An 11983-nucleotide genomic window follows, 5' to 3' on the forward strand; every position below is an offset into this window, starting at 1 on the left:
TACAATTATTTCTAACGATACCGCATTTGCGACGCTAATATAAGTTGCGACATTATGGCTTATCGTAAAGCACATTAAGTGCAAACACAATTAGTTTCCCTATTGCATAATGTTTGAAGGATCGCGCATCGAGAAAAGCGGGGCACATTAACGTACAAATAATGCGCTTATATATTTCTCGCGTTTTATTTCTCCCTCAGTTCTGCATACATCAACGAGCCGTTATTCACCAGCCCATCTCGCCAACTTCCGACGCCAACTTCGACCCGGGTCAAGAGAGAAGAATTCAGATTACCATACGGTGCAAGTGATCTCGCCTATAATCGGTATTCCTCGGCTAAGCCGCGCTCTTTAGAAGACGCGCATCGGCTCGTAACGGGATCTAAAGACAACATTGAGAGAGAGAGAGAGAGTCACGAATCCGAGAGTTTCGTCGAACAATCTCACGACACCCGTAGTTCCTCTTCAACCTCACCTAACCGATTGCGGCAGATTTGCGCACCGTGTTCGACTTGCACAAGTCGCACACGGTGATGCGGGTGCCAACATTCATCATTATCGCCCGGGTTCAACGACACCGTGACAACGATGACGGTGATGATGATGATGATGATGATGATGATGACGATGACGACGACGACGACGATGATGGTGACCAAGCGTATCAGGAGAGAAACGCAACAAGTCTGACAAAACTACGTAGTCACAGTCAGTTAAATCGCACGTAATACATAGACATACATCGCGTATCAAAGAGGTCGGTGAAAATGCTATGCCTGGACATGAAGCTCGTTTCGCGACTAAGAGGGACCGCCTCTTCTAGTACTAATACGTCGTCGCCCACGCATCCGACGACCAGCTCGGTTTCGTCCGCGAGTTCCGCGGAGAGAAACAAGTCTCGCAAAGCTAGACGCGAGAGCGGCGAGGCCGCCGTACCGATTACCGTGACCAGCGACAGCGAGGAGGAATTGTTGCGTCCCGGTTTTTCGAGCGTCCAGGAGATGATTCGCAGAAACAGATCCAGATCGGTCTGCGTGGCTGCGCTCCTGCCGTCCTCGCAGCTGAGGCAGCTGCACCGACGCGCCAGTCATGTGTACGTGATCGTCTGATCTAATGAGATTAATTTACGAAGTCGACCGTGCCGAATCGAGTAACGAGTTATTGACCCTTCAATTGTCGAATCGTTCGCATTCTTTATTCACGAAAGGATGACGCAAGTAACTCGCTATTATCGCTCATCCTTTTGCTCGTCGCACGAATATTTGTGTATCTCGTATTTCTCTACTTCTTGCTCATTTATTTTTATATTTTTTTTATAAAAAAAATATGCGCGAGAATACTTTGCTATTTTGTTTACTACTTGACCTGTTGATCGATCTTCCTCTATTTTCCTCGCGCGATAAAACTTGGCCAGACTTGAATCGGCCAACGATTTAACGAGACGCGCTGTTGCGGAAAAAGATCACGACCCGTGCGAATCTTGAACAATAATCGTTCCCTGTGTCTCTCTCTCTGCCCGTGTAACGGCCTCTCCCAGTTGCCCGGCCAATTCGACCTCGATGTAGCTTCTCGTTAACCCAGATATTCATGTCGTGAAAAATGAGAAACGCGAGAGAGGGGTTGAGTCGGACGGACGGAGGGTGCCGTCACATTACGCTACATTCACACCACGGACGGCGAAGAGACGCGATCCCGGGGGATGATCGTATTCGATCGGAGTGCATTTAGCGAGTCAATGATAATTATATACTGCCGATAACAGGATTTTATCACTTAATCTTCCGGGCAGAAAGAAAATATATTGGAAAACGCGATAGCAGGCTAAAGAGTCTCGCTCTTAATTTTTAATAATATTATATATAGATTATTTGCCGAATGTAAAAGTGAATTTTTCCTAGAAACCATTTCGAGCAACATCATTCTTCGCGTCGCAATTTTTTAATATATATTTGATATCGAACGTCTTGTAGTAATTAAATTACAAATTACAAATTAAAATTCTTGAGAAATAAAATCCTTTGACTTTGAGCGAGCAAAAGGAAGAATTTTTATTTCCTAGGAACTTAATTCGCACAGAGGAGAAGCTCTCTTTATTTTTAAATCTTTGTGACTCAAATTTCCTATTTATGCTCCAATTTCTCAGTTGAAGGAAAATAAATTTTAAAATTGGAATCGAAGAATCTAATTAGTAAAATTAAAGGCGCGAGATTGTAAATTATTCTGTGAAGTATAGGAATCGTTTATCTATCTACAAGATGTCGTGTTTCTCTGTTTTCGAATAGCAAATAGCATGTTGCAAGTACAACGGAAGCACACTTGTGAGGTCGGTAGAGAAAAATGCACACGTTCTCAGCCAAGAATTCGTTCACCGCGGCGTATTATCTCTCTTAGCGTAAACGACTTTAGCGAGACACAAGAACGTGTATATATATACACATATGTAAAAAAGCTAATAAGTTTATGTAAAGCAAAGTGTCTTTGTAGTGAAAATTAGAAGCACGTAGAAAATCAGAGGAATAGAAAATAAAACGCGGACCACGATGCCTCCAACGAATGTGTGTGAACGGGTCTTTAAACACACCTTCTGTAAAAAGTCCGCGAGATAGAATTTATATCTCGTTTTACATTTAAAAATTCGTTTTTTAGATCCACCACGGACGCGATAGCGAGACGAGGAGTTCTATCGAGACGATGCTACGGCAGTGTCGAAATGGTAAGGAAACGAATGAAAAAGAGCGGACACATATCTAGGTAAGAGTTTCGCTCTACTTGCCACATGAGGGTTTTAATACAGTGCTTGTGACACGGTAAATGCTAATCGCTGTGATAAAAGCGTTCGAGCGTCCTATAATAATCCACGACACGTTCTGTAAGCCGATTATATTGTCTCCCTCTATCTCCGGCTGTTTATCTATTGATTTGCTTATCACAGTTCGCCGAAGTTGCACCGTGCTTGACTCACAACAGTTCATGTACGACGTTACAATATGTTTGATATATATTTTTTTATCAAAAGATAGAAAAGAGAAAAAATGTTTGTTAAAATCATAAACCTTGCAAATGAATACATCAAAGATACCGTTGGTTAAAACTATGATATATTTTTAATTAATTCGTGAGCGAAAGAATCATATCCTTTTATGTTGTTTGGTAAAATTTTATTCTTTCTCTCTATGCAGAAGATTTAATTTAATTTTTGAATTATTTCGAATAAAATAATATTTATTTTAATTTTCTTTGTATTCTCTTTCATAAAAAAACATTCTATTCCAATACTTTTAATTACAGATGAAAAGAGTTTTTCTCTCTAAATTTTTTTAAAGGATCGTTTACAGTAAATATTTTATATTCGGTGAGGCTTCAGCTTTCTATAAATAAATATCGAATTTTTCCCGAAGAATCAAAGATTACTTAAAAAATCTACAGGCCTTCCAGATCCAATTAAATTTGCTTTTAATCGTGCGCGCGTTTCAGAGCCGCGGAATTATATACAATTCGCAAACTCAAACCTGGAGCATGTTGACTCGCGCCGATATTTCGCGGATATTTGCTAATCGCAACGTCCGAAAATGTATTTTCAGTTGCCGCAGATCGAGCAGGACGGCGCCGACAATGGCAGAAGATTTCGAGTGGAGAACGGAGACTCCCCCGGGGAAAAAGAAGAGGTAAGAAGGCCTAATGATCAAACGATCAACTTCTTCGTATCTCTTTCTTTCACCTCTTGAGATTCGTCCGCTTTCGTGGTGAGCGTAATTGCTCGCCCCATTTTCGTCTTTTATTCTACCCTCCCCCCGCTCTTCTGTTCCTCAAAATGACGTCTATAACGAAAAATGAATTTTTACTTCGACAGATGTTCGGTTCGCCGAGTACGCCGATACTGGAAAATCCGGAGTACCAAACGCGTTGGTACTTTAAATACTTTCTGGGCAAACGTAAGTTTTGTCGAATGCGCCGATGTAATATCGATGCGTTACCAGTTACACCGATTATGCGTATAGATGTTTTATTTAAAATATTTTTTTGTCCGCGCGAATTTTACGTCTCAGTTTTTTAATTCAGATTTCCTTTCCATGAATAATTATATAATATAATTATATATATATATATTATTTTATATATTATTATATATTATTATATATATATATTATATATATATATTATTATATAATAATTATATAATTATATAATATTATATAATTATATATATAATATTATATAATTATATAATATTGCGGTAACGCGATAGAAAATTCCGTTGGAAGTCTACTTATGTAAATAGAGTTATACTCTTTATTTGCTCGACCGAGTTAGTCGTCCTTGCGTTTAATAAAAATTTATGCATAGAGTGGAACTGCCTTTTCAATTTTTTCGTAGCACTTTAGTTGTACATAGATACAAAAACTTTGCTGCAAAGATGACTTACACGGTTTAATTATCGACAGTTAAAAGTAATAAACAATAGCGATATGTGAATACTGATTGCGCTTCTATCTATGCACAGTGCATCAAAATTACATCGCCTCCGATCAAGAGAGAAATCCTCTCTTTCTCTCGGTAGTCACAAGCGAAGTCAGTGATCAATGCGTACCGCACTACAGAGTTATTTTATGGAGGCGAACTGTAAGTAGATAATATATTATTCAGTAAAAAAAAAGATTTCCGATATTTTTTTTCTCTCTTTTTGAGACGAATTTATGAAATTATTTATGTTTCCAATTCTCTTTTTTTTCATAAGAAAAGTTTTATGACTCCTCTTTATTAAAATAAATTAATATCTATATATTTCTCATTTAACATTCAAATTTGCTTCGTGCATGATATACAAATTAAAAAAAAAAGATTTTAAATTATAATCTACTTTCGTTATAATATCCGATTTCAATTCGTTATAATATCCGATATCTCGATTAATCACGTGTAATTTTATTAAGAGGGTATTATTATATGTGAGTAACAAAATCAATTGTAATAAATTGAGAAATGTTTCGCGTAGGGTGCACAAAAAATATCATTACCGTATTCGGCGAACAAGACAATGACTATCAGGCAGATCCTTAGGTAACTATCTCTCTATCGGTCTACAAATTGAAAGGAACATGTAACTGCATCTCACGTCAGTCTACTATTAACTCTCTGACCTTTTCAGTAACTTTTTTGGTCTGGAGAAACTCGATAAGGTGCCGCGAGAAATTTTCACGCCCGAACTTCAAAAGGTACATTTACAAGCGTCTCATGCGAATTTCACGTTCGACAAATGACATCATCAGAGACACGGGCGTAATTCAATGATTCTTGTTGCAGGATCTGTTACTATTGGAGGAACAGGAGGGCTCGGTGAACTTCAAGTTTGGCGTAATTTACGCAAGAGAAGGTCAGACCACCGACGACGAGATGTTGTCTAACGGTAAGACCATCAGGAGTGTCGGGAACAAAAGACAGTCGAGTGGGATGGGAAATTAAGTGATAATAGATAGCGCTATCGATTCCCTCCCCGCTGAGAAACGTTTCTCATTGCTTGCAGAAAGAGGTAGCCCGGGCTTCGAGACCTTCCTAGAGATCCTAGGCGAGCGAATACGGCTCAAAGGCTGGGACAAGTACAGGGGCGGCTTGGATGTGAAAGGTACGTTGATAATATGGATATTGACAGTGCAAACTCGGGCTCTACAATCAGAAGAGATTTGCAATCTATATCTACTTCCTCTCTTTCTCTCTTTCTCTCTCTGTTGTTTCACCGACAGAATTCAAATATTTTTTGTTCTCTTTTCCGATTTTTTCGATTAATAAACTGCTGGATTGTTCTTTTTTTATTGATATATAAATATATAACATTTGCGGTAAAAAAAAAAATAAGTATATAATATTAAAATATTGTTAAGTATATTGTCAATTAAATAGGTTTTTCATTCAGTCTTTTTTTACAGTCAATTTCTTTGATACTTTTCGTGATATTTATGATATTCTAAACTCGTAGTAAATGTAAAGAATTTTCTTTCTCATTTCCATGATTTTATTCGTACGCTTTATCGTTTCTCAGGAGATATGACTGGCAAAGAAAGCTGCTACACAGTTTATGCAGGTCACGAAGTTATGTATCACGTTAGCACAATGTTACCATATTCAAAAGACAATCCGCAGCAGCTAGAGAGAAAAAGACATATCGGCAACGATATCGTTAACATCATCTATACGGATGACCCGTCAGCCGTGGATACGTTCAATCCGAATTGCATAAGAAGCCAATTTACCCGTGAGTTAAGAAAAATATCACATCTAAGGTCAGATAAAATCACGTTTCAATATATCAACCGAACCTTGCTTATTGTCGTTACATAAATAGCACACGAGCTTTACAGTTGACACTGAAATACCATACAGCGCAGTGATTCTCATTCCTTTTCACACCTTTTTGCTTCATTTTGCACGCCTACAGATTTTATTTCCGTTTCTTTGAACTTTAAACAATATATTCGCTTCATGCGTTTGACTTATATCTCGATTATATACATATATACATATAACCGTTATCAATAACGGTTTCCACTCGTGTAATCATTAAAAATATTATTTCCGCATAATTTTCATCGTTTTTTGCTAATGACTAATTAATCAAATTAATCATACTGAAGCAAAAGAAAATAAACGTGCTTTGACAGAAAAAAACCTAACGGAATTATATAAAACAAAATGAGAACAGATCACTCGTTGATTGATATTACTCGTTGAATTTTCCATTTCCATAGACGTGTTCGCGGTGGTGACGACCGAAGCGGACGGCAAGGGGTGGCGGGTTGCCATTTACTGCGATGAGACCGTACCCCTATTTGGCCCGAGTCTACCCTGCCCGCCGGTATTCGAGGACCCGTATAATCTTCGAGAATTTCTCCTCGTTAAGTTGATCAACGGCGAGAAGGCTACGTTCGACACCCCGACATTCTCCAGGAAGAGAGAGAGAACCCTCGACGCCCTATTGCGAGATATGTACCAGGAGCACTCGCAGGAGAGCAAGAGCAACGTAAGTCACTTTACGAAAACCATGTCACTTACTCGCTTATATTTCTTCCACGTTCCATTAACTTTGATTGATAATACTCGTGATAAAGTGTAATGTAAAAAAAAAAAAAAATTGCGATGATATTTATTTCTAATTTATTAATTGTATATTGATTTTTATTAATAATATTTATATGCTTAATTCGGCTTAATTTTAAATAGAGTATATCAATATTAATATGTTACAATAAAATCGATAAAATATTTTACCGGAGAAAAAATACGCGGGATGCTTAGCAATGGTAGTTTCGAGGAAGCTTGATATCGAGGAGTTTAAAGATCGATTCGGCACAATTCTGTACAATAGAGCATGCTAAATCGACGAGCGCTCTCAGACGTCGTCGAGGCGCCGGGTCGACGTCGAGAGGAGACACGTGCCGTCGAGATGGTACGAGTCGGACAAGCCTTGAAACTGGAAGCTATTATGCGTGGTCTCGCACCAACCTCTCTCGCCACCGTCGGCCCCCTGAAGCCCAGACCATGGGAACCGAGATGCATTTATCCCGATTTTCCTTACGAGGTCGTTTGCGGCGACGTCTGGCTGGAGAACAGACTGATCCTCGCCTCGGAAAACGGAACGTTTCTCATCGAAGGTATATATTTAATAATTTGACGGAACTTCCTACGATCGGATATGCTTATTGACGAACGAATTCTCTGATCGCGTGATTTTTTAATATTTTTTTTATACATATGTCTCTTAGTTCTTTTGAACGTTCTTCGTTAGGTTTTTACATTTTAATGTTAAATATTTTTAATTGTAATATGAAAAGTTATTCTCAAATTTTTTTATGTTTAGCACTTTATTCTGTGTCTTTGCTGATGTTAGTAATTGTAAATGTCAATATACATTTTGTACTAAAGGGATCTATTTTTCCGTTTATAAATAACTAAATAAATAAATAAATAAATTATGTCGGAAATGTAACGAGTCGTGGGATCGAGTAATCGAATTCGCTTCGATTGTTGAACGTCAAATACGCGAAAATACAAATACAAACGTGCAGCAAATTGCCATTAATAAAAATCAGAGAAAAAAACAAACGAGTTTTTTATCATCGATTTTTGCTTTCCAATTTCTAGACGGGCTCTCGCACAGACTGATCTTCGACGAGTCGGTGCAGATCAAGCAGCTGGACGTGGTGGAGCAGCACGGGATACTCCTGTTTCGCGCCAGCGACAAGGGCAAGGAAAATAGCGTGTACGTTTTTCGGCTACGCGAGTTTGAGAGCGACGCGTCCGCGAGATGCGCCGGGCTGTTCAACGATCGCGAGAACGAGGAGTCGCGGGAGGAGAACGACGTCGATGACGAGGAGGCCGACGACGACGACGACGACTGCGACGAGGACGACGCCGACGAGTGCGACAATTTCACCCGCGCCACCGCCCGATTTCGGCCGACGATGCGTTCGCGGCCGCGCGTGCGCGTTCGCGCTCCGGCTGTCAGGAGCCGGGCGCATATCAAGGAGAGGAAACTGCGGCGTACGCGAGGAAGTCACTTGTACAGCATCACCAGGCCCGGAGGCTCTCATCTACGCATGGTAAAGTACTGTTTCGAGTTTTGCACTTGTTCGTCCCTTTAATCCTTCTCTCAATTAACGAGTACATGAATGTTTAAAGCAACTTTAAATGTTAAAAATGTGTCGGAACTTTTTCTCCGCCCGAAATAAAACACAAAGGGCCTTTGTATTCGGAAACCTTCTAAAATATCATGGGAAAAAATGTTCGATATCCAGGAGCTGCTATAAAAAAATTGTCGTAGTGTAATGTATCGAAAACACCTACACATTGATAAAAAAAAAGTGAAAAATTGCATTGACAGAAGGATTAATACAATAACGCGACCAATAAATGGAATTGGGGAATGAGTCGGGCGAACATTCGTGAAAAAAAAAAAGAATTTTCTCATTTGTCTGCAAAAAATTACCGTAGATATATTTCATACAATATTATTAAAAATATTAAAGTAGTGTCCGTAATACACACATTTGTCTGTATTACACTCGAAACGAAGGATAAAAATTAATTAAACATCTGTCAAAACATCGGCAACGCGGTTAATTAAATTTTCTCCCTCTTCTATTCTGCATTATTTAATTATAAATATCGTCTTTCTGGCTTCTATTGTGACATGTTAAATAATTATCTCGACATGAAAGAAAAATACGCAAAAATATGATTGCGAAACAGTGCGTAGTCGTCAGCCGCCGACTGACGGTCCTTCAATGGAAGCACAACGCGGCCTGGACCATCTGGTGCTCGTCAGCCGACACCGACACCGTCGACGGTTTCCTGCAGCTAAAGGAGTTCACCGCGAGCGAGACACCCACGTTGGTGACGATGATCGAGAGCACCGATCCGACGAACGAGTGGACTCTGTGCTGCGGCGCCCGCCATCACTTTGAACTTATCTCCGCGTCCGGAGTTTCGAGGATCGTACATATGGAAGCGACGCCTAAACCGCATTTGGTGGCGGCGTTGGATCTTCACGAGGACGAGGAGCCGGAATTGTTACTTTGTTACAACAGTAAGTCGCCGTTTGTAACTTTAATTTTTACTCCGAGACGCCGATCTCACGAGAATCGATATAATTCATAACTTGCTTCAAAAGTTTGTATTATTTTTTCAAGATATTAAACAATACATCAAGAAATTTTAAAGAAGATTTTTCTTTTAATGAAATACTTTCGAAATGCTTCAATTTAAAGGCTAATCTTGGGAATACCTTGTGAGACTTATTAAGAATTTTTTTTTTTTAGATACATGTCATTTTCAAAAATTGATGGAAGAGAACGCTGCGCCGACCGAGTTCGACTTCAATTGGAATTCGATACCGATAGCCGTAGGTGCGACGAAAAATTTTGACAAATCTTTTCCGATATATTATTGCATAAAATATTTAGTCATTATCTATGCATAGAACTTTTGCATTTATATTTAAATAACGTATATATATCAATGTGATTCTTCACGACAGCTTGTGCCTTTCCATACGTGATCGCCTTCACTAACGACACGATGGAGATTCGACTGATAATAAACGGCAATCTGGTTCACACGATCGCTATGCCCAACCTCAACTTGATTACCTCGAAGCGGGATATATTCTTCGCGACCACGGCACCGGAATTCCTTTCAGGAAAATGCGAGCGAATTCGATTGGACTCGAAACCACTCGAGAAGGAGGAGATGCCTTGCAGCCCGCCACCCTCGCAATCCTCGTTCTCCTCTCGATCGAGTTTTCAAAGTACGTGACCTTACTCGCGAATTGTTTGTCAGAAGTCGAAACCACTCTCGCCCCCAGCTTCCTCTCCAATTATTACTCCAAATGTTTAACGAACGTATTCTCGTATTCTCTTGCCAACCGGACAAATGTTCCTTTCACAGACAGTCAGGGCGATTGGAAGCCGATAAGGATCTATCGGATACCCCTACAGACGCTGTCGAGGAGCACGGGGTCCAATTGCAGTCAGAGGAGGTGCCCGAGCCCCGCGGAACCGGAAATCGCCTCCGCGCCACCCACCTCCACCGATCGCACCTTCCTCAACGTCGAGCCGCATCGCGCCCTGAGCAGATCCTGCAGCAGCAGTCCTACACCCACACCGACCACGAATTTGCCGTCGTCGTGTAGCAAATAGATCGCTATAGTTGTTGGCGCTCGCCAAGATTACGATTATATACGTTAGTCCCGCGATCTTTCGCGGAAGATCGATCGTGAAAAAGAGAAAAGGGAAAAAAAATGATGGACCGCACGTACCTGACTTCTCGTCCCCGTATGAGAAAGAAAGAGAGAGAGAAAACATACGGAAATCCTTGTCATTGTTACGCATTGTTGGCGCGTCGCGCTGCATATATAAATATATATATAAATATATCTTGAATGTAAGTGCGATCGCACAAGTTATTATTTGAGTAGATTTTACGACGGGGATACTCGTTAAAATATCTTAATTAATTATGAAGCTCTATAATTGTTATATATATTTTTCTTCGTTTCTGGAGAACTTTTATTTCAATATTTTACTGTTGTCGATTTTTATTATAGTATATATGTATATTGTTTTGTTTCAATGGTTAATTGCAATACGTACTACGCGTGGCATTTTGTATTTATTTTAATCTTCTAATATGCACAAAGAGGCTATATTGGAATTTAAATTTGGGAAAAAAAGCAATTGCAAATATTTGAAGATACTAAATCACGCTTTAATTATCTTTTTCGCTTAATTTCTTTCTAAATATAGTACAGCATATTTTAAGAGTACCGATCTTCTTTAATGAGTTAAATTAATTTTCCGTAATTAGGGGATTCTATAACGTCGTGATAACGACAGATTACTTTAGACGTCTCTCGCTTCTGGATTTTTTTTCGAAGCGAGTATCGTGTATCACAATAGTTCCTCATTGTTTCACAAAAATCGAGTTTATAAGCAGTAGAATCCAGACTAACGTTGTAATAGTCGACGTCGAAAATGTTTCTCCGACGACTCGACACACATCCGTGTGGATCAAACTCAACACACACTTAAAATACGCATGAAAAGGGCATTTCTTTCAGATGCGCGTTAGCTCGATGAATCATGTGTTTCTTCGAACATAGAGGAGGTCAAACGCAAAGAATGTTCGATCGGAAATAGCGATCGTATAATCGTTGATCGATCCTGAAGGATCAAGAATCGTTCCTTCCCGCATCCTGATAGAATTTTATTTTCATTCAACAAAATAACATTCCGACATGCAAAAATGAGTGTCGATGTTTACGCGTCATGTATATATATATAATAAATAACGAATAAAATATATATATATATGTAACCGTTGCAACATTTCCACCGAATGTGAAAAAACAGTATTTTTTCAATACTTATCTCGCGCCTTTCTTTCTTTCTAATAATGATCGTGTTGTTTCGATCTATAATATACAATATATTTA

General features: G+C 39.3%; 1 protein-coding gene across 2 annotated transcripts in view; it reads left to right on the plus strand.

The window, feature by feature from the left end:
- The window catches only part of LOC145935937 (GTPase-activating Rap/Ran-GAP domain-like protein 3), a 28491-nt gene extending 16632 nt beyond the window's left edge, over positions 1 to 11859 (plus strand). Inside the window, exons 2-18 of one of the 2 annotated variants that reach the window (XM_083037743.1) lie at positions 201 to 1093; positions 2647 to 2713; positions 3582 to 3665; positions 3851 to 3932; positions 4502 to 4620; positions 4994 to 5058; positions 5147 to 5213; positions 5302 to 5404; positions 5522 to 5620; positions 6035 to 6247; positions 6741 to 7012; positions 7358 to 7643; positions 8134 to 8591; positions 9241 to 9577; positions 9810 to 9896; positions 10028 to 10297; positions 10438 to 11859. In XM_083037743.1, the coding sequence (XP_082893869.1) occupies positions 768 to 1093; positions 2647 to 2713; positions 3582 to 3665; positions 3851 to 3932; positions 4502 to 4620; positions 4994 to 5058; positions 5147 to 5213; positions 5302 to 5404; positions 5522 to 5620; positions 6035 to 6247; positions 6741 to 7012; positions 7358 to 7643; positions 8134 to 8591; positions 9241 to 9577; positions 9810 to 9896; positions 10028 to 10297; positions 10438 to 10688 (3186 nt within the window). In that variant the 5' untranslated portion in view covers positions 201 to 767 and the 3' untranslated portion in view covers positions 10689 to 11859. The remainder of the gene's footprint in view (positions 1 to 200; positions 1094 to 2646; positions 2714 to 3581; positions 3666 to 3850; positions 3933 to 4501; positions 4621 to 4993; positions 5059 to 5146; positions 5214 to 5301; positions 5405 to 5521; positions 5621 to 6034; positions 6248 to 6740; positions 7013 to 7357; positions 7644 to 8133; positions 8592 to 9240; positions 9578 to 9809; positions 9897 to 10027; positions 10298 to 10437) is intronic. The other variant, XM_083037744.1, reaches the window with a different exon arrangement.
- Positions 11860 to 11983: the final 124 nt, after the last annotated feature.

This window comes from Prenolepis imparis, unplaced genomic scaffold (assembly GCF_030444845.1).
Source record: "Prenolepis imparis isolate NDT839.2.m4 unplaced genomic scaffold, iyPreImpa1.0 SCAF_5, whole genome shotgun sequence".
Classification (NCBI taxonomy): Eukaryota; Metazoa; Arthropoda; class Insecta; order Hymenoptera; family Formicidae; genus Prenolepis; species Prenolepis imparis.